General features: G+C 42.9%; 1 protein-coding gene across 1 annotated transcript in view; it reads right to left on the bottom strand.

Annotated features, from left to right (window-relative positions):
* The window catches only part of notum1a (notum, palmitoleoyl-protein carboxylesterase a), a 51,911-nt gene extending 40,581 nt beyond the window's left edge, over nt 1-11,330 (bottom strand). Inside the window, exons 1-4 of the mRNA XM_078225728.1 lie at nt 10,415-11,330; nt 8,270-8,322; nt 1,776-1,871; nt 230-290 (exon numbers count right to left, since the gene is read on the bottom strand). Of these exons, the coding sequence (XP_078081854.1) occupies nt 230-290; nt 1,776-1,871; nt 8,270-8,322; nt 10,415-10,815 (611 nt within the window). The 5' untranslated portion in view covers nt 10,816-11,330. The remainder of the gene's footprint in view (nt 1-229; nt 291-1,775; nt 1,872-8,269; nt 8,323-10,414) is intronic.
* Nucleotides 11,331-23,750: the final 12,420 nt, after the last annotated feature.

Raw genomic sequence — 23,750 nt, forward strand, 5'->3', positions numbered from 1 at the left:
TGATATATTTCGGTAGGAAGCTGTGTGACTTGGGAGGAGAACTCGGAGGTGGTGGTGTTTCCATGTTCTTCTAGGTGGTCATGGGTTGGGGCATTCAGTAAAAACCAGGTAATGCATTTTCCCAGTGACCCATTGAATGAGTTTGTTTCAGTTTGCTATCGTTGCGCTTAACATTCACATTTTGCTTTCCAGTTTTGGTTCTGGTTTGTTTGAGTTGACCAAAACTTACACGATATTAGCGTTCCACCAGTATGGGTTCTCTTCCGGCTGAGGGGATAGGATTCCAGTTCCTGGTGAAATAAAAAGGCCCAGAAAATTTCAGGGTCCAAGAGCTTAATTTGTCATATTTGGTGGGACATTGTGACGGACACCAGTGTTTTGACTTGTCAGAAATATAAAGAAAGTAATTAGTTCTGCTGCATGCACAGGGGTGACATGGTGGCACAGTGGTTAGCACTGCTGCTTCACAGCACCAGGGACCCGGGTTCGATTCCCGGCTTGGGTCACTGTCTGTGTGGTGTTTGCACGTTCTCCCCATGTCTGCGTGGGTTTCCTCCGGGTGCTCCGGTTCCCTCCCACAGTCTGAAAGACATGCTGGTTAGGTGCATTGACCCGAACAGGTGCCGGAGTGTGGCGACTAGGGGAATTTCACAGTAACTTCATTGCAGTGTTAATGCAAACCTCACTTGTGACTAATAAATAAAATAAATAAACAGACACAGGGCGAACATACTAACCCCACACAGACAGTCACCCAAGGCTAGAATCGAACCCAGGACCCTGACGCTGTGAGGCAGCAGTGCTAACCACTGTGCCACCATGCTGCTATGGAACAGTTATTCACTAAATATCACCAAAAACCAGTAGCAATATATCAATAGTATTTATTATTGAGTACAGACACCAGCAGTGGTCACCTAATACAACACATCTCTGCACTAATATTTTATGTAAGGAGTCTAACAACACCAGGTTAAAGTCCAACAGGTTTATTTGGTAGCAAACACCACTAGCTTTCGGAGCGCTGCTCCTTCATCAGGTGAGTGGAAGATCACCTGACGAAGGAGCAGCGCTCCGAAAGCTAGTGGCACCCAGAACCCATATTGCAGTCTAAATTTCCAACTGTCAGTTTATGCAGTTTAATGCTCCTGATACACACTCTCAGTGTAGAATCATAGAATCCCTACAGTGCAGAAAGAGGTCATTCGGCCCATCGAGTCTGCACCGACCACAGTTCCACCCAGGCCCTATCCCCTTGACACTAAGGGGCAATTTAGCATGGCCAATCCACCTAACCCGTACATCTTTGGACTGTGGGAGGAAACCAGAGCACCCGGAAGAAAGCCACATTGACACAGGGAGAACGTGTCAACTCCACACAGACAGTGACCCAAGCCGGGAATTGAACCAGGGTCCCTGGCGCTGGGAGGCAGCAATGCTAACCACTGTGCCACCGTGCCACCCCAGTGTGGGTTTCCTCCGGGTGCTCCGGTTTCTTCCCACAGTCCAAAGATGTGCGGGTTGGGTAGACTGGCCGCGTTAAATTGTCCCTTAATGTCAGGAGGATTAGCAAGGTAAATACATGGGGATAGGGCCTGGGTGGGATTGTTACTGGTGCAGGTTCAATGGGCCGAATGGCCTCCTTCTGCACTGTAAAGATTCTATATTAAAAAAAGATCTAATGGGTCCCAAAGTGATTATTTTAATGCATTACTTCTTTGCAGTGATTCCCCCCTTAATTGTGCAGCATCCAAGCTATCATTTCCGATACTAACCTGTTTTACTACGAGGCCAGTTGGTGGAGCTCATTAATCGGCGCATAGTGTCATAGCGAGTATCACAGTTCTCTTTGCTGAAACAGTACCATCCCCCTACGAGAGTGGAAGCAAATAGCACAATTAGTATGCAAGAACAGGGACTGCAGTGTGACACATCCAATGGATTAGAATCTCTCCAATTTGCACCTGATAATTATCAATTGGCTGCAACTGCTGGAATGTAAATAAAAACAGTATGTTCCACGCTTTTAAAAAGAAAAGACAATTAAAATTTGGGTGCAAACCCCTCATCAGAGCTGATAGCTGGATGATTATTGAGACATTTGATCAGTAACAAAAAAGTTGGGGGAGAGGGTGAGGATTAGGTTACACATCGAGAACAGCTTCTTCCCTGTTACATAGAACATAGAACAGTACAGCACAGAACAGGCCCTTCGGCCCCCAATGTTGTGCCGAGCTTTATCTGAAACCAAGATCAAGCTATCCCACTCCCTATCATCCTGGTGTGCTCCATGTGCCTATCCAATAACCGCTTAAATGTTCCTAAAGTGTCTGACTCCACTATCACTGCAGGCAGTCCATTCCACACCCCAACCACTCTCTGCGTAAAGAACCTACCTCTGATATCCTTCCTATATCTCCCACCATGAACCCTATTGTTATGCCCCCTTGTAATAGCTCCATCCACCTGAGGAAATAGTCTTTGACATAGTCTGTTGCCATCAGACTTTTGAACCTTATATTTAGTTGATCTTTCTCTACACCCTAGCTGTGACTGTAACATTACATTCTGCACCCTCTCCTGTCCTTCTCTATGAACGGTATGCTTTGTCTGTATAGCGCCCAAGAAACAATACTTTACACTGTATACCAATACATGTGACAATAATAAATCAAATCAAAAACAGGGCTTTTCTTAAGGAAACTGTTGGATGAAGTGTGGCTATCATCTCTCTGAGGCAACCAGAAGGCATCAAAGGAACTGGGTATTAGTGGGGATAAGTTAAGAGGTGAAATGATACAGGGGGGGAAAATGGGGCAGAAAGATAAAGTACAGAAAGTCTGGAAGAAATGTAGAGAATTCTGGAAACATGAGCCAGTTTGTCAGCACATGCTAAAGAAGGCAGATCATCTCCTGGAGAGCGAATCCCCAGCCAAGCTACAGATAGCGAGGAAGTCCGAATACATCCCCCATTTCCAGTGACAAAGAAACTAGCAGAAATATTGTTAACTACTGATAGCCAGTTGATGGAGACCAGAAACCAATCTTTACTCAGTTGTAGATTTATTCACAAAATGAAGCATTAAAAATGTATAGCTGCTAACTCTACAACCCAACACCAGTATCAATAGTCTCTCTTTACATGTGCTCAAGCGATCACCGAATGAATGTACAGGGCATTGGTGAGACCACATCTTGAATACCAAGTGCAGTTTTGGTCTTCTTATTTCAGGAAATATGTAAATGTACTGGAGGCAGTTCAGAGGAGGTTTGCTAGATTGGTACCTGGAATGAGATTGTGGATTGTCAAAAAACAAAGAGAACAAAGAAAGGTACAGCACAGGAATAGGCCCTTTGGCCCTCCAAGCCTCTGCCAATCATGGTGCCCTCACTAAATTAAAGGAAAAACCTTCTGTCTTTACTTGGTCCATATCCCTCCATTCCTTCCCTATTCATGTACCCATCCAGATGCCTCTTAAATGTTGTTAATGTGCCTGCTTCCACCACTCTTCTGGCAATGCGATCCAGGCACCCGCCACTCTCTGTGTGAAAAACTTCCCCCGCACATCTCCCTTAAACTTTCCCCCTCCCGCATTGAACCTGTGCCCCTTGTAATTGACACTTTCATCCTTGGAAAAAGCTTCTGACTATCCACCCTGTCTCTGCCTCTCATAATTTTGTAGACCTCTATCAGGTCTCCCCTCAGCCTCCATCTTTCCAGTGAAAGCAATCCCAGTTTATTCAACCTCTCTTCATAGCCAACACCCTCAACATCCTGGTGAACCTTCTTTGCACTTTCTCCAAAGCTTCCACGTCCTTCTGTGTGGTGACCAGAACTGCATGCAATACTCCGAATGCAGCCTAACCAAGGTTTTATATAGCTGCAACATGATTTCCCATTCTTGCACTCAATGCCCTGACTGATGAAGGCAAGCATGCCATATGCCTTCTTAATCACCCTGGCCACCTGTGTTGCCACTTTTAGGCAACTTTGGACCTGCACGCCCAGATCCCTCTGTATGTTAATGTTCCTAACGGTTCTGCCATTTACAGTATAATTCACACCTAAATTTGATCTTCCAAAATGCACCACTTTGCATTTGTCCGGATTAAACTCCATCTGCCATTTCTTATGAGGGATCAATTGGATAGACTGGGCTTGTTTCCACTGGAGTTTAGGAGAGTGAGGGGCAGCTTGATTGAAGTATATAAGGTTCTGAACGTTCTTGACAAGGTGGGCGAGGAAAGGATGCTTCCTCTTGTTGTTGACTCCAGAACTAGAGGGCACTGCTTTAGAATTAGAAACTGCCCTTTTAGAAAAGAGATGAGGGGAAATGTTTTCTCTCAGAGGGTTGTGTGACTTTGGAATTCTCTACCTCGGAAGGCGGTGGAAACAGGGTCATTGAATATTTTTAGTGTGGAGGTAGATAGATTCTTGTTCGGCAAGGGGATCAATGGTTATCAGGGCTAGCTGGGAATGTGGAATTAGAAACATAAACAGATCTGCCATGATTTCATCAATTGGCAGAACAGATTTGAGGGGCCAAATGGCCTATTTATTTATATGTTTGTAGGTTTGCCCTCCATCTGTATATACTTAATCTATACAATCAGAAAATTAGGTCACAAAATTATCAAATTTATGAAATTCCATTTCACAACTAAACTGCCACATCCATATATTTATTTATTGTTACTGAACACAAATTGCTTTGCTATTTTGCCAATGCATTTAGTTGCTCTTAACACTGCATCAAATTGTTTCCAACATTACCATCAATGTGTAAAAGGAGCCATGTGAGACTGCTTTTTGCTGAGATGATGAATATAATCATTACACTTGGACTAAGATTCCTGACACGGTGGCACAGTGGTTAGCACTGCTGCTTCACTGCGCCAGGGACCCGGGTTCAAATCCCAGCTTGGGTCATTGTGTGAAGTCTACACGTTCTCCCCATGTCTGCATGGGTTTCCTCCAGGTGCTGGTTTCCTCCCACAGTCTGAAAGACATGCCGGTTAGGTGCCTTTGCCATGTTAAATTCACCCTCAGTGTACCCGAACAGGCACCGGAGTGTGGCGACTAGGGAATTTTCACAGTAACATCATTGCAGTGCTAATGTAAGCCTACTTGTGACTAATAAATAAACTTTAACTTTTTGAATAGGTAGAGGTAGATTGGACATGATCACCCTTGGATTATGAGAATGCAAGATGGAAATCAAGGAAGACAGTTGTTGGGTTCAACCTGAATTGTTCCGTCTATTCGAGAGGACTCTACAGTCCCTCCATCAAACCATGCACCAGCTGTTTCCCAAATGTCTGAAGGGTTTGTTTCTTCACACATTATCCTCTGCCATCAAGTACCCAGGGGGCCACAGCAAGAACGGCCAGGGTGTTCTTGGACCTGGACCAGGACCTGTCTCCCTGGAATAATTCCTTAAAACAAATCATAACTGACCAGAACTCTAACGAGAGAAAGCTGGGATGAGGAGAAATATACATATATTTTTAAAAGCAACCAGTCAAATTACAGCAACAGCTCATATTTACATAGCAGCTGTACATAGTAAAGCATCCAAAGGCATTTCAGAGGGGGTTACCAAACAAAATTTGACATGAGTCGCAAGGAGATATTAGGTCAGATGATAGAGGTTTGGATCTTAAGGAATGTCTTAAAATGAGGAAAGTGAGGTGGAGAGGCAGAGAGGTTTAGGGAGGAAAGCCCCAGAGTGAGGACTGAGGCAGGTGAAGGCATGGCCACCTGTGGAGGAACAATTAACATCTGGGTTTTGCAAGAAGACAGAATTGAGTTGGCAGCACTCTCACCTCTGGATCAGAGGCTGGTGGGGTTGTTACCAGCAAAGAATTGAGCACAAAAATCTAGGCTGACACTCCAGTGCAGCACAGAGCAAGTGCAGCATTATTGGAGGTGTTGTCTTTCGGATGGCACTGTGTTAAAGGAGAGCAGTGGAGTTCATCTCTGTGATCCTGACCAGTATTTTCCCCTCAATCTCTGTGTTCCTGACCAGTATTTTCCCCTCAATCTCTGTGTTCCTGACCAGTATTTTCCCGTTAATCAATATCACCAAATAGACAGATTACCTGAAGATGCGGTAAAATCTCAGCAGGTCTGACAACATCTGTGGGGAGAGAATAGAGCCGAAGTTTCGAGTCTGGATGAAGAACTCCGATGAAGAGTCATCCAGACTCGAAATCTTGGCTCTGTTCTCTTTCCATAGATGCTGTCGGATCTGCTGGGTTTCTCCAGCATTTTCTGTTTTTGTTTCAGATTCCAGCATCCGCAGTAAACAGATTATCTTTAAACAGATTATCTGGATCATTATCACTTTACTGTTTGAGGGAGTTTGCTGTGTGCAAATTGGCTGCTGCGTTTCCCACATTACAACAGAGACCACAAATACTTCACTGACTGTTAAGCTTTTGAAAGGCGTTATAGGTGCAAGTCTGTCTCTCCTTTGACTTGGTGGTGTGCAGATAGCTAGGAAGATTAAAACACTCAAGATGTACAGAGAAATTGCAAAGGGTGAGGCCAAATTGGGATGAGAATGTTAAAATTGAGGTGTTGCAGAAATGGGAACCTGTTCAGGTCAGGAGTGAAGGATGAACAGGACTTATTGGGAGTTAGAATATAAATAAAAGGAATGATACCCAATCTAATGGCTGGATTCCTGGCACAAACAACATCCAGTACTTGGCAGATATTTCAGCTCCTACAGACTTCACCAATAAATTGCCCACATTCTCCATTTTGATTGAGGGTGGCACAATGGTTAGCACTGCTGCCTCAGTGCCAGCGACAAGGGTTCGATTCCGGCCTTGGGTGACTGTGTGGAGTCTGCACGTTCACCCCGTGTCTGTGTGGGTTTCCCCCCACAGTCCAAAGATGTGCGGGTTAGGTTGATTGGCCATGTTAAATTGTCCCTTAGTGTCAGGGGGACTAGCAGGATAAATACATGGGGTTACAGGGATAGGGCCCGTGTGGGATTGCTGTTGGTGCAGACTCGATGGGTCGAATGGCCTTCTTCTGCACTGTAGGGATTCTATCCTATTTTAATTTATGAATCTCTGAAACTCATTAAATTATTGATTTTGATGATCACATCAAAGCGTTCTCAAAATATTGCCTGTTTGCAAATTAAACTTTCCTTCTTTCTGAAATACATTGAGAAAAGTGAAGAATTGGAAGCCTTGGAAATGCAAACCCGGATTGGGTAAAATTGTGAGCCGGAGTTGGCGCAGGACAGTTAAAGTGAGGGAGGAATGAGCTCCCGCGGGGCCGGCTGGCCTGATTCAGTACCAGGGCCAATCTGAAGGACAACAAAAACTGCAGATACAAAAAACCTGAGACAAAATGATGCTGGCTCATAGAATCATAAAGTTCCTACAGCGCAGAAAGAGGCCATTCGGCCCATCGAGTCTGCACCGACAACAATCCCACCCAGGCCCCATCCCCGTGACCCCACATATTTACCCCACTAATCCCGCTAACCTACGCATCCCGGGACACTGAGGGAGAATTTAGCATGGCCAACGCACCCAACCCACACATCTTTGGATTGTGGGAGGAAGTCGGACCACCCGGAGGAAACCCACGCAGACACAGGGAGAACGTGCAAACTCCACACAGACAGTGACCCAAGCTGGGAATTGGACCCAGGTCCCTGGTGCTGTGAGGCAGCAGTGCTAACCACTGTGCCACTGTGTCGCCCCTTAAGAGTGGCCCAGTGGCTAGCACTGCCGCATCACAGCGGGAGAACCCAGGTTTGACTCCGATCTCTGGTGTGGAGCCCACCCACCTCACACCCCCCCCCCCCCCCCTCCCTCCCTCTGCATGGGCTTGGTCCAATTTCCACCCACAGTCCAAAGATCATTTGAGAAAGGAGCAAGGGGTGATCTTAGGATTGAAACTTCCGCTGTTTTCCCCACCTCAGGTGGGGGTGGGGAGGGGCGATTTGCCTTTAATGGGCTTTCAGTTTTAATCGCTGCAAACCCCAAAGGTGGAAGGTGTGAAACATCAACCTGTCCGGCAGTGAAAGTGAAACCATGCAACATCTCACTTCCAACACATTTCAAAGATCAATAAAAGTTCTCATTTATTGTCCCGGGAAGCGTTTACAACAAGCCGCTATCTTCAGAAGCACCTCACCGGTCTGGGACGGGGAAGGGGAGGGGCGCTACATAAATGCACGAGCTTCCTTCAAAAACTCCACCCAAACCCGATCACCCCGAGGAAATATCTCAAACTCACCTTCTAGAAAGATCAGCCAGCGTCTGCTGCCCTTGGATTCTTTAATGTAATACCTGTGAGGGCGAGGAAAAGCAGTCCATTGATCGTTACAATGAAACCAAGAGGAATTTACTTGAAAAGAAAATGTTTGGGGATGAGGAATGGGTCATCCAGACTCGAAACGTTGGCTCTATTCTCTCTCCACAGATGCTGTCAGACCCGCTGAGATTTCCCTGTTGCAGATTCCAGCATGGGCAGTAATTTTATCAATACTTGGGAGGGGGAACTACTTGGAGCTCTCAGCAATAGTGTACTGTCAGTGTACAAATGATTGGGAAAATCATTCCAGGTCAAAGATAAAAGCAAATTACTGCGGATGCTGGAATCTGAAACCAAAAGAGAAAACGCTGGAAAATCTCAGCAGGTCTGGCAGCCTCTGTAAGGAGAGAAAAGAGCTGACGTTTCGAGTCCAGATGACCCTTTGTCAAAGCTCAAGATGGGAATCTGGATTTGACAAAGGGTCATCTGGACTCGAAACGTCAGATCTTTTCTCTCCTTTCAGTTAAAGAGAAGCGGGAGGCTGGGCGAACAAGGGAGGGAGGGGGGGACGGTGTTAAATGATGTGAAGGGCACTTCAGAACGTTGCTGTCGGAGCCTCTGACACTATCCATTTACCCTGAAAGGGGCAGTTACTGCTGGAACACAACAGGAGCCGGTCCCGCCTTGGCAAACAGCCACAAGGGCATGGTGGGGTGGGATCTGTGACTGCCTGTTTCCGAGTTCAACTGAGCGAGAAGGCTACCGGAATTATTCTGGGATGTTAAATAGTGTGATTACCCCGAGCGAGAAGGTCCAAAGGGGCGGGGAGGGAGGGAGGGGACTGAGAGAAAAGTTCAATATTCAGACCCGAGAGAGGGAGTTGCATCTTACGCAGTTTAGGTTTGACAAGTTACATGTCTCGCCCTTGAAAGAAAAGTCTTTTGATGGGCTGTAAAACGGGAGTCTGGATGCGCCCAAGCTTTTCAACATTTAAATTGTGCGCTCAGAAATCTTAAATTCGCCTTCTTTTTAAAAAAAAGAAGTGAGCTAACAGTACATTGAATGTCAGAGAGCCCCTCTGGCTCTACACCCCCCTCCCCCCCCCACAACATTCTCACAAATCGTTCCTTCTAAAATTATATCCACCTTTAGAATAACGATGATTTAATTAATCACAATATATTTTTTAAAACATCAAATCCCCCTCCCCCCCCCCCGCCCCCCGCCTCCACACACACAGAAATGTACCTCGGGGAAGTGGAACCAGGTTAATGTGACACTTCTGCTCGGAGTTACTGTTTGAGGTGACTTATTGTTCCTTTAACGATGCAACATCCGAGGGAATCTACTTTGGAGTTGCCGCTTTTGTGTTGCTAATTCTTGATGCGGAGTGAGGGAATGGGAGTTGCGGGGGGGGGGGGGGGGGGTTGTGAAATTAATCAGGATGCCAATTTCATAAAGGGGGGAATTTACCAAGATGTCAATTTCACAAAGGGAGGGGGGTGATATTAACAAGGATGTCTATTTCACAAAGGGGGGGTGATATTAACAGGGATGTCTATTTCACAAAGGGGGGGGGCGGGGAGAAGGGTCAGAGGGGTCAGTGTAGACTGCATAGATATCCTGGACAAATCGTTGCTAAAAGTGACTGTGGCAGAGGGGGGGGGGGGGGGTGGTGACACTAAGTCAGAGGTAACTGCAGCACAAACTCCACAACTTCCCAATTCATCTTTAGCTGAAATGTTTTGGGATGGGGAGGGGAGGGGGGAGAGGGGAGGGGGGTTCATCCCAAAAGTACAAACATTCCACAACAGGTCGATGAGCGCTGGAGGACTGGGTTACACTCAGGGCGATTTTAACTTTTTTGGGGGGAGGGGGTTAACACATTTGTAATATTGGCTGGGGTTGGGTTTTTCTTGAGTGTTAGTGAGGCGGGGGGGGGGGGATAAATATCTCAATGGGCGCGTTTTAAATGGGGGGGGGGGGTGGGGGGGTTCTCTCTGGTTTTTGGCTTGTTACACAGAATGACAGTTGCGCTTTGGCTGAGAGGTTTTAAAACAGTTTTGTGTGTGTGTGTGTGTGTGTGTGTGATAAAGGCGCCAGGCGGGCTGCTCTGAAATTCCTTACCCGGCCGGGGTGCCATCGTTACAGGTGACGGAGAAATTGGCCAGAAAGTGAAGCCTCATATCGTCGTTGAGTTTCTGTGCGGAGCAGGGGTAGAGAGACTGAGCCAGGCTCTTGATCTGGGCCATGAAGTTATCGATGTTGCCCTCCACGGCGGTGAAGTCCAGGGTGAAACTCTCCTCGGCGTCCCCCGCTGCCGCCGCCGCCGGCTGATGCTGCGGGCTCCAGCCGGACGCCTGGCCCCGGTCCCGGGCGGGTAGCCCCTGCGCCCGGCGGTAGTGCGAGCTCTGGCGGCCGGCTCTCCAACTCCTCTTGCCCTCCGAGTTGCCGCCGAGTTGCAGCAGGGCGATGCAAAAGAGTAGTGGGCGCCACAGCCTCGGCTTCCAGCTCTGCTCACAGACCATCTCCCCTTCCCACTCCCTCTCCAATTTACAACGGCACAAGATCTACTATTTTAACACGAATCAGCCGGATCAGACAGCACACTGAAGGTTGGTGCCCTGGGGAGGGAGGAAGGGAGGGAGGGTTTTACAGCAAAAAAACTAAAATCAAAATCTGCACTTAACAATTTAGAACTTGGGAGGAACAGTGTAGAGGAAGGTTAAATTTCCCCCAATAATTACTGACCACCCAGTTCAAAAATCCTGATCATTTTCGCATCTGTTTAAGAGAGAAAAGTTCTAAAGCCCAACTGAATTTGCTCTCAATTCTTCTTCAGCCTCGGTGCTGAGGAGATTTTAGGAAACTCTCTGTCTCTCTCCAGCCGCTCCCTCGCTTGTTAAAGGCTGAACTTCTAGCCTTAGTCCATTTAGATAACTAATACGGGTTGGGTTGCAGGGTTATTTTCCTTCGCCCCCCTTGTCTCCGCTTATTTCATTTTCCCTCTGACTCACTGCCAATGAAAGCGCTCGCCAAACCCTGGGACTGAAAACTGGGCGTCCTTTAATACTCTTTGGAGATGCCCAACTCCCCTCCCTCCTGGAGGTGAGGTGTTCCAGGAGAGCGTTTGATCTTACTGGGGGGAAGTTGTGAGGGGAGGGGGTGTGATTAGTGTGAGAGCCGGTTTCTTATCCTCGTCCGCTTACGCCATCTAAACATCCCCACAGAAACATGACAGGAATTGAATATTGTAGGAAAGAGAGAGAGATCCCTTTGATGTCGCCGCTGTGTTAACTGCTCCGAAAGATCAGACACTGACTGATCCAGTGATGATGGAAGTTCTTCAACCGAATTTAACAAAACAACCTATCTACTCGGAAGCGATTTAAACCCCCGTTCCCTGGATATTTATAATCCTTCAGTGTTGAAGGTATTTCACTGAGTGATATTGTTCAATTGAAGATATTTCAGTGAGCGATTTTGTCCCAATTGTTAAAGATATTTCACTGAGTGATATAGTCCGATTGTTGAAGACATTTCAAAGAGGGACATTGTCCAATTGTTGAAGATGTTTCACTGAGTGATATTGTCCAATCGTTGAAGATATTTTGTCCAATCATTGAAAATATTTCACTAAGTGATATAGCCCCAATTGTTGAAGATATTTCACTGAGTGATTTTGTCCAATTGTTGAAGATACTTCACTGAGTGATTTTGTCCAAAATGTTGAAATATTTCACTGAGTGATTTTGTAGAATTGTTGAAGACATTTCAATGAGGGACATTGTCCAGGTGTTGAAGATGTTTCACTGAGTGATATTGTCAAATTGTTGAAGATATTTCACTGAGTGATTTTGTCCCAATTGTTGAAGAAATTTCAATGAGGGACATTGTCCAATTATTGAAGATGGTTCACAGAGTGATATTGTTCAATTGCTGAAGATACTTTGTCCAATTATTGAAGATATTTCACTGAGTGATATTGCCCCAATTGTTGGAAGACATTTCACTGAGTGATATTGTCAAATTGTTCAAGATATTTCACTGAGCGATATTGTCCAATTGTTGACAATATTTCACTGAGTGATATTATCCAATTGTTGAAGATATTTCACCGAGTGATATTGTCAAATTGTTGAAGATATTTCACTGAGTGATTTTGTCCCAATTGTTGAAGACATTTCAGTGAGGGACATTGTTGAATTATTGAAGATGTTTCACTGAGCGATATTGTTAAATTGTTGAAGACATTTCATCCAATTATTGAAGATATTTCACTGAGTGATATTGTCCCAAATGTTGAAGATAGTTCAATGCAGGACATTGTCCAATTGTTGAAGATGTTTCATTGAGTGATATTGTTCCATTGTTGAAGATATTTCACTGAGTGATTTTGTCCAATTGTTGAAGATATTTCATCCAATTGTTGAAGATATTTCAATGAGTGATTTTGTCCCAATTGTCGAAGGTATTTCACCGAGTGATATTGTCCAATTGTTGAAGATATTTCAATGAGTGATTTTGTCCCAATTGTCGAAGGTATTTCACTGAGTGATATTGTCCAATTGTTGAAGACATTTCAATGAGAGACATTGTCCACGGTTGAAGATGTTTCACTGAGTGATATTGAACAATTGTTGAAGATATTTCAATGAGTGATTTTGTCCCAATCATTGAAGATATTTCAATGAGTGATATTGTCTAATCGTTGAAGGCATTTCAATGAGTGATTTTGTCCCAATTGTTGAAGACATTTCAATGAGGGACATTGTCCAATTGTTGAAGATGCTTCATTGAGTGATATTGTTCCATTGTTGAAGATATTTCGTCCAATTATTGAAGATATTTCACTGAGTGATTTTGTCCCAATTATTGAAGATATTTCACTGAATGCTATTGTCCAATTGTTGAAGATATTGCACGGAGTGATATTATCCAATTGTTGAAGATATTTCATCGAATCATTGAAGATATGTCACTGAGTCATATTGTCCAATCATTGAAGATATTTCACTGAGTGATGTTGTCCAATTGTTGAAGATATTTCACTGAGCGACATTGTCCAATTGTTGAAGGTATTTCAATGAGTGATTTTGTCCCAATTGTTGATGATATTTCACTGAGCGATTTTGTCCAAAATGTTGAAATATTTCACTGAGTGAATTTGTCCAATTGTTGAAGACATTTCAATGAGGGACATTGTCCAGGTGTTGAAGATGTTTCACTGAGTGATATTGTTCAATTGTTGAAGATATTGCACTGGGTGATTTTGTCCCAATTGTTCAAGATATTTCACGGAGTGATGTTGACCAATTGTTGAAGATATTTCACTGAATGATATTGCCCCAATTGTTGAAGATATATCACTGAGTGATATTGTCCAATTTGTTAAGATATTTCACTGAGTGATATTGTCCAATTTGTTAAGATATTTCACTGAGTGATATTGTCGAATTGTTGAAGATAGTTCACTGAGCAACATTGTCCAATTAATGAAGATACTTCACTGAGTGATATTGCCCGATTGTTGAAGATATTTCACTGAGTGATATTGTCCAATTGTTGGCGACATTTCACTGAGTGATATTGTGAAATTGTTGAAGATGTTTCACTGAGTTATTTTTCCCCAATTGTTGTAGATATTTCACTGAGTGATTTTGTCCAATTGTTGAAGATATTTCACTCAGTGACTCATTCAATTGTCGAAAATATTGCACTGAGTGGTTTTCTCCCAATTGTTAAAGACATTTCAATGAGGGACATTGTCTCAGTGTTGAAGATATTTCACTGAGTGATTTTGTCCCAATCGTTGATAATATTTAACTGACTGGTATTGCCTGATATCTGAAGATATTTCACGGAGCGACATTGACCACTTGTTAAAGATATTTCACTGAGTGAGTTTGTCCCAGTTATTGAAGATATGTATTTTGGGTGGTTTTGTCCCAATTGTTGATGATATTTCAATGAGTGATTTTTGTCCCAATTGTTGTAGCTATTTCACATTGTCCAATTGTTGAAGATATTTCACTTAGTGGTATTGTTCCAGTTGTTAATGATATTTCACTGAGTTATATTGTCCAATTGTGGAAGATATTTCACTGAATGATATTGTCCACTTTTTCAAGATATTTCACTGAGTGATTCTGTCCCAATTGTTAATGACATTTCACTGATTGATTTTGTGCATTTGTTGAAGATATTTCATGGAGTGATTTTGTCTGAATTGTTTTTGCTATTTCACTGAGTGATTATCTCTCAATTTTTGAACATATTTCACTGAGTGATTTTGTCCACTTGCTGATGGTATTCACTGAATGATGTTGTCCCAAGTGTTGAAGATATTTCACCGAGTGAAATTGTCCAATTTATTGAAGGTATTTCACTGAGTGAGTTTCTCCCAACTGTTGACGATATTTCATTGAGAGACTTTGTCCCAATTGATGAAAGTTTTTCACTGAGGGATTTTGTCCAGTTGTTGAAGACATTTCACTGAGTGATTTTCTCCCAATGTTTTTCACTGAGTGACATCGTCCAATTGTTGAAGATTTTTCACTGAGTTATTGTAGTTGAGAATTCTGATTAATTATAAATACCCAACATGAGGATAATTAGCAGCTAATGTTTTAATATGTGGTTTACAAATAATACAAAATATTTAAGTAAACATCTTAATCATGTCTCTAAGAAATGAATTTGTGACATGCCAGTAAAATGAAAGATGTATTCATGAAAGATACCAGCACAAGTCAGGCACAAATTTTGCAATAAAGTAAATTTGGCAATAAAGTCCTTATACACCTATGACTGTGCGGCCAAATACCCCTCCAATTTGATTTTCAAGTTTGCTGACGACACCACCATAGTGGGTCAGATGTCAAACAATGACGAGACAGAGTACAGGAATGAGATAGAGAATCTGGTGGACTGGTGCGGTGACAATAATCTCTCCCTCAATGTCAACAAAACGAAGGAGATTGTCATCGACTTCGGGAAGCGTACAGGGGAACATGCCCCTGTTAACATCAATGGGGATGAAGTAGAAAGGGTCGAGAGCTTCAAGTTTTTAGATGTCCAGATCACCAACAACTTGTCCTGGTCCCCCCCATGCCGACACAATAGTTATGAAAGCCCACCAACGCCTCTACTTTCTCAGAAGACTAAGGAAATTTGGCATGTCAGCTACGACTCCCACCAGCCTTTACAGATGCACGATAGAAAGCATTCTTTCTGGTTGTATCACAGCTTGGTATGGCTCCTGCTCTGCCCAAGACCGCAAGGAACTACAAAAGGTCATGAATGTAGCCCAATCCCTCACGCAAACCAGCCTTCCATTCATTGATTCTGTCTACACTTCCTGCTGCCTCGGCAAAGCAGCCAGCATAATTAAGGACCCCATGTACCCCAGACATTCTCTCTTCCACCTTCTTCCATCGGGAAAAAGATACAAAAGTCTGAGGTCACGTACCAACCAACTCAAGAACAGCTTCTTCCCTGCTGCTGTCAGGCTTTTGAATGGACTTACCTTGCATTAAGTTGATCTTTCTCTACACCCTAGCTATGACTGTAACGCTACATTCTGCACTCTCGCGTTTCCTTCTCTACGAACGGTATGCTTTGTCTGTATAGTGTGCAAGAAACAATACTTTTCACTGTATGCTAATACATGTGACAATAATAAATCAAATCAAATTACCCAGGCTGGGTGATAATACCAAAAGATAAAGGCGCATTTGGTAAATGAGCCGGTTTAAACTGGTTTGAGAAATGCTGAATCACAAGAAGCCGTTTTTGGGAGAGAACTTCCGTAAAACAGACAGACGAATGACAGATCAATATTTGAAGGTGTCAAACTATAATTGATTGAATGACATGCCATTGTTAGCTTGATAGAACAGTGAATGAATGAAATTGATTTTAATTAAGTGCTGGGCTGTATAATCTGATAACAAGAACTATAACCATTCTGCTCTTTGGCTTGAAATCTGAGATCTTTTGTAAAAGTCTGCTGGCACATCAGCTGTGTAGATGGAACCATTGATCTCCCATTTTGGCCAAAATGAGACTTGTCTTGTCTTAATTGTGTGTTTGTCTGAATATTTTTTAAATTTGTAATGTTTACGATTCTAACATTTGAATGTTTTGATAAAACTAGTTTAATTGAAGAATTTCATTGAACTGAACAAACTTTTGTTGCCTTTGTTAAATGATATGTTTCATGAAAAGATTTAGTCTTTAAATTAATCAGGCCACCTAGAAGAATTTCCCTCAACAGTTATATTGTCCAATTGTGGAACATATTTTCACTGAGTGTTTTGTTCCACGTGTTGATGATATTTCACTGAATGATATTGTCCAGTTGTGGAAGATGTTTCACTGAGTGAAATTGTCCGATTGTTGAAGATTTTTCACTGAGTTTGTCCAAACTGTTGATGATATTTAACTGAGTGATATTGTCTAACTGTTGAAGGTATTTCACTGAGTGAATGTGTTCCAATTTTTGAAGCTATTTCACTGAGTGATTTTGTCCAATTGTGAATGATATTTCACTGACGGGTTTTGTCCACTTGTTGATGATATTTCACTGATTTGTTGTGTCCCAAATGTTGAAGGTATTTCACTATTGTTAAATTGTGGAAAATATTTCACAGAGCAATTTGGTCCCAATTGTTGAAGATATTTCACTCAGTGATATTGCACAATTGTTGGAGATATTTCACTGAGGGATACTGTCCAATTGGCTATGCTAAATTGACCCTAGTGTCAGGGGATTAGCAGAGTAAATATGTGGAGTTGTGGGAATAGGGCCTGGGTGGGATTCTGGTCAGTGCAGACTGGATGGGCTGGATGGCCTCCTTCTGCACTGTAGAGATTCTATGATTCGATTTTGTCTCAGTTTTTGATGACATTTCACTGAATGATTTGTCCAATTGTTGGAGATATTTCACTGAGCAGTATTGTACCACTTGTTGAAGAGATCTCACAGAGTGATTTTGTTCCTATTATTGAAGATATTTCACTCAGTGATATTGTCCAATTGTTGAAAATATTTCACTGAGTGATTTTCTTCCCGATTGTTGAAGATATTTCACTGAATGTTTTTGTCCCAATTGTTGAAGTTAATGCACTCAGTGATCTTTCCAATTGTTGAAGATATTTCACTGAGCAACATTGTCCAATTGTTCATGATATTTCACTGAGTAATTTTGTCTAATTGTGGAAGATATTTCACTGAGTGATATTTTCCACTTTTTGAAGATATCTCATGGAGTGATTTTGTTCCAATTGTTGATCATATATATCACTGAGTGACTTTGTCCAACACACTGGATGGGCCGAATGGCATTCGTCTGCACTGTAGTGGTTCTATAGTTCTATTCTATAATTCTATATTTCACAAAGTGATCTTGTCGCAATTGCTCAAGATATTTCAATGAGTGATTTTGCCCAATTGTTGAAGATATTTCACGGAGTGATTTTGTTCCGGTTATTGAGATTTTTCACTGAGTGATTCTATCCCTGCAGGTCATGATATTTCACTGAGTGATTTAGTCTAATTGTTGAAGATATTTACTGAGTAATTTTGTTCCACTTGTTGAAGATATCTCACGGAGTGATTTTGTTCCAATTATTGAAGATATTTCATTCAGTGATATTGTCCATTTGTTGAATATATTTCACTGAGTGATTTTTTTCCCCGATTGTTGAAGACATTTCACTGACTGTTTTTGTCCCAATTGTTGAAGATGTTCCACTGGATGATATTGTCCCAATTGTTGAAGATATTTCACTGAGCGACTCCTTCCAAAATTTTGGAGATGTTTCATTGAATGATTCTGTCCCAATTGTTGAAGATATTTCACTGAGCGACTCCTTCCAAAATTTTGGAGATGTTTCATTGAATGATTCTGTCCCAATTGTTGAAGATATTTCACTGGGTGATATTGTCCAATTGTTGAAGATGTTTCAATGAGCGATATTGTCCAATTGTTGAAGATGTTTCAATGAGTGATTCTATTCCAAATGTTGAAGATATTCCACTGAGTGATATTGTCCCAATTGATGAAGATATTTCATTAAGTGATAATGTTCCAATTGTTGAAGATATTTCACTGTGTGATTCTGTCCCGATTATTGAAGATATTTCACTGAGTGATATTGTTGAATTGTTGAAGATATTTTACTTAGTGATACCGCCCCAATTGCTGATGATATTTCAATAAGTGATATTGTCCAAATGCTGAAGATATTTCACTGGGTGAGGTTCTCCAATTGTTGAAGACATCTCGCTGACTGATTTTGTCCCAATTGTTGAAGATATTTCACTGAGTGATATTGTCCAACTGTTGAAGATATTTCAATGAGTGATATTGTCCAATTGTTGAGGTATTTCAATGAGAGATTCTGTCCCAATGTTGAAGATATTTGGCTGAGTGATATTGTCCCAATTATTAGAGGCATTTCACTAATATTATCCAAGGGCCCGATTTTACCATTTTGATTCTGAGTGCTGAATCTGGGCGAAATTCAGATCCGACTTGGAAACCTATCCTCAGGTGCCCCCATACAGACTCAGCCTGAAAAAGAATCGCGAGTCTGAATCGCGCTGTGGGCAGGGCTTGGTGCGCCTGAAATGCTGCTGCTCCAATTGGAGCTCTGAACTGCGCATGCGCAGTGAAAAAAAAATTTGAAAAATGCGCCCCTGTCACATCGCTCCCGGGCCGCAAAAAGCGGATAAAGCGACCTGGGAACAAAAAGCGGGAGCGATGGTCCCCACAGACATCGCCCCACCCCCACAACATAACTGTCCCCCTTATCCACCCACCCCCTGCTATCCAGACCGATCACGACCTTCTGCCCCACTTCCCCCACACCGATCACCCGCAGAGTGACAGCAGTCCTCCCTGCCCCTTCCCCCCCCCCCCCTCCACCAGAGAATGATCGTTCTCTGGTGGGGGGAGGAGGGAAGCAGCTCAGATGTATCTCTGCTGCGGGGAGAGGGGGGAGGCCAGAGATCTATCTGGCCTCCCTCTACCACCCCTCCTCCCCCCCCCCCCCCCACCAGCGAATGAACTGGCCTCCCTTCTCCTCGCCCCACCCTCCACCAGAGAGCAATCGGGCCTCCCTCTCCCCTCCGCCACCAGTGATACATTTGACCAACCTCCCTCCTCCTTCCTCCCCACCAGAGAACAATCTGGCCTCCCTCCTCCCTCTCCCCCCACCAGAGAATGAGCCTGCCTCCTCCACCCCACCCCCCCACCAGAGAATGGTCTGGCCCGCCTCCCTCCCCCCCCACCCGAGAATGGTCTGGCCCGCCTCCCTCTCCCCCCCCCCCCCCCCCCCCTCCCCACCTTCACCACCGATGTGAGTTAGAGAGCTGCTGGAACTCTGAGCTTACCTCTTCAGAAGTTGGAGCGCCTGAGACAGATCTTTGCCGAGCAGGTCTGTTTCGCGCTGAATCTTGATGGGCAAACGCGATGGTAAAGGGGGAAATGCTGGTAAAGTTGGGCAGGCAGTTCATTAATTCAATTTAAATGCATTCAAATACATTTAAATTGCCGTTGCGCCCGTTTCAGGCGCAGTTCAGATCGCGGCCTTTTTCGGGCCTTGGTAAAGTGGGCATCTGTGCGGAGGCGGGCGTAGATTGCACTAATCGCCTCAGGCCCACTTTACCAAGTTTTCACATCTGAAAACGGGCGCAATGCAATGGTAAAATTGGGCCCCAATTGTTGAAGATATTTCACTGAGTGATTTTGTTCAATCTTTGAAGATATTTGACTGAGTGATGTTGCCCTAATTGTTGAAGATTTTTCACAATGAGATATTGGCTAATTGTTGAAGATACGTCACTGAGTGACATTGTCCAATTGTTAAAGTACTCACTAGTATTGTCCAATTGTTGAAGATATTTCACTGAGTGATTTTGTTCAATTTTTGAAGATATTTGACTGAGTGATGTTGCCCTAATTGTTGAAGATTTTTCACAATGAGATATTGGCTAATTGTTGAAGATACGTCACTGAGTGACATTGTCCAATTGTTAAAGTACTCACTAGTATTGTCCAATTGTTGAAGATATTTCACTGAGTGATTTTGTTCAATTTTTGAAGATATTTGACTGAGTGATGTTGCCCTAATTGTTGAAGATTTTTCACAATGAGATATTGGCTAATTGTTGAAGATACGTCACTGAGTGACATTGTCCAATTGTTAAAGTACTCACTAGTATTGTCCAATTGTTGAAGATATTTCACTGAGTGACATTGTCTTACTGTTGAGGGTACTGTTGAGTGAAAAAGTCCCATATGTTCATGATGTTTCACTGAGTGATTTTGTCCCTATTGTTGAAGATGGCAAATGATGTTACAGTCGTATAAAGCATTGGTTTGGCCACATTTGGAATACTGTGTCCAATTCTGGTCACCACACTACTGTGGATGCTTCGGAGAGAGTACACAAAAGGTTTGCCAGGATGTTGCCTGGTATGGAGGGTGTTAGCTATGAGGAGAGATTGAATAAACTGGGATTGTTCTCCCTGGAAAGACAGAGGCTGAGAGGCGACCTGATAGAAGTTTATAAAGTTATGAGGGGTATAGATAGGGTGAACAGTTGGAAGCTTTTTCCCAGGGGAGAAATGACAATTACAAGGGGGCACAAGTTCAAGATAAAGGGGGAAATGTTCATTGGAGGTGTGTGGGGGAAGATTTTACACAGAGGGTGGTGGGGGCCTGGAAGGTAATGCCAGGTGAGGTGGTTGAGACACACACATTAGTCACATTTAAGACTTACTTTGAAAGGCACATGAACAAACGGGGAATGGAGGGTTATTAGCGGTTGGTCTAGATCGGAGAACATGATTGGCGCAGGCTTGGACGGCCAAAGGGCCTATTCCTGTGCTATACTATTCCTTGTTCTTTGTTCTGTGTATATTTCACTGAGTGATTTTTGTCCCAATTGTTGGAGATATTTCACTGAGCGATGAGTGATATTGTGCAATTGTATTAGATATTCCACTGAGTGATATTATCCCAATTGTTGCAAGATGTTTAACTGAGTGAAATTGTCCAATTGTTGATCATATAAATGGTTTCGTCCGAATTGTGGAATTTATTTCACTGAGTGATGTTGCCCAATTATTGAAGGTATTTCACTGAGTGATTCTGTCCCAATTGTTGAAGGTATTTCACTAATATTGTCCAATTGTTGAAGATATTTCACAGAATGCTTTTGTCCCAAATGTTGGAGATATTTCACTGAGTGATTCTGTCCCAATTGTGCATGGTATTGTCCAATTGTTAATGCTACGTCACTGAGAATTTGGTCCCAGTTGTTGAAGATATTTCAGTGAGTGATATTGTCCCAATTGTTGCAAGATGTTTGACTGAGAGAATTTGCCCAATTGTTGATGATATGAGTTGTCTCGTCCCAATTGTGGAAATTATTTCACCGAGTGATTCTGTCCGAATTATTGAAGACATTTCACTGAGTGTTTTTGTCCCAATTGTTGAAGATATTTCACTGACTGATATTGTCCAATTCATTGAATCTCTACAGTGCAGAAGGAGGGCGTTCGGCCCATCAGGTCTGCACCAACCACAATCCCACCCCGGATCTATCCCCTTAATCCCACATATTTAACCTGCTAACCTCCCTGATGCTAAGGGGCAATTTATCATGTCCAATCAACCTAACCTCCACATCTTTGGACGATGGGAGGAAACCTGAGCACCCGGAGGAAGCCCACACAGACATGGGGAAAACGTGCATACTCCGCACGGACAGTGACCCAAGCCAGGAATCGAACCTGGGTCCCTGGTGTTGTGAGGCAGCAGTGCTAACCACTGTGCCACTGTGCTGCCTAGTTGTTGAAGATATTTCACGATGTGATTTTGTCCAATTGTTGAAGATATTTCACTGAATGATTCTGTCCCGATTGTTGAAGATATTTCACTGCTTGATTTTGTGCCTATTGCCGAACATGATATTTTGATATATTGATGATATTTCACAGAGTGATTGTGTCCCAATTTTGGAAGATGTCTCACTGAGTGATTGCGTCCCAATTGTTGAAGATATTTAACTGAGTGATTCTGTCCCAGTTATTGAAGATATGTCACTGTGTGGTATTGTCGAATTGTTGATGATATTTCACTGAGTGATATTGTCCCAATTGTTGAAGATATGTCACTGTGATATTTTCCAATTGTTGATGATATTTCACAGAGAGATATTGTCCAGTTGTGGAAGATATTTCACTGAGTGACATTGTCCAATTGTCCAATTGTTGTCACTGAGTGATATGTCCCATTTGTTGATAATATTTAACAGTGATTATTGTCCAAATTTTTGAAGATATTTCTCTCGTCCAATTGTTGGAAAATATTTCACTGCGTGACATTGTCCAATTGTCCAATCAAGGGAATAGGAGGTGTGAATAGCCAAACACAGAGAAGCTGAAGTCAGAGGGTAAGCTGTGACAGATGAAGATGTGGGGGGAGGGTGAGATGGGTGGGAGAGAAATAAAATTGACAGCAAGAGGAAGCAAAGGGGGAGAAATGGTAAGGAAAGGGGGGATAAAATAGGGTGAAAGAGTGGGGGGGGGGGAAGAAAAATAAAGAAATAAGGAATGAGTAAGTAGAGAGCAGTTAAAATTAAATAAAATGAAAACAAAGGGGCCGAGGTGGGGTGGAGCTAATCATCTGAAGTTGTTGAATTCGATGTTGAGACCGGAAGGTTGTAAAGTGCCCAGCCGGAAGATGAGATGCTGTTCCTCCAGTTTGTGTTGAACTTCATTGGAACATTGCAGCAGACCAAGGATAGACTTGTGGGCATGGGAGCAGGATTGTGTGTACCTGAATAATTCTGAGTGATTCCGTCCCAAGTGTTGAAGATATTTCAGAGTGATTTTTCCAATTGTCGAAGGTATCTCACTGAGTGATATTGTCGAATTGTTGGCAATATTTCACTTCGTGATATTGTCCAATTGTTAAATATATTTCACTGACTGAAATTGTCCCAATTGCTGATGATATTCCACTGAGTGATTTGGTCCCAATTGTTGAAGATATTTCACTGTGTGTTATTTTCCAATTGTTGATTATAGTTCACGGAGTGACATTGTCCAATTGTTGATAATATTTCACTAAGTAATTTGGTTCCAAACGTTGATGATATTTCACTGCTTGGTTTTGTGTCAATTGCCAAAGATGATATTTTGATATATTGATGGACAATATTTCACTGTGGGATATTGATAAATTGTTGATGATATTTCACTGAATGATTCTGTCCCAATTGTTGAAGATGTTTCACTGAGTGATATTGTCCAATTATTGAAGATATTTCATGGAGTGATGTTGTCCAAATTGTTGAAGATATGTCACTGTGTGGTATTGTCCAATTGTTGATGATGTTTCAGTGATATTGTCCTGTTGTGGAAGATATTTCACTGAGTGATATT

This window comes from Mustelus asterias, chromosome 12 (assembly GCF_964213995.1).
Source record: "Mustelus asterias chromosome 12, sMusAst1.hap1.1, whole genome shotgun sequence".
In the NCBI taxonomy this organism is placed as follows: Eukaryota; Metazoa; Chordata; class Chondrichthyes; order Carcharhiniformes; family Triakidae; genus Mustelus; species Mustelus asterias.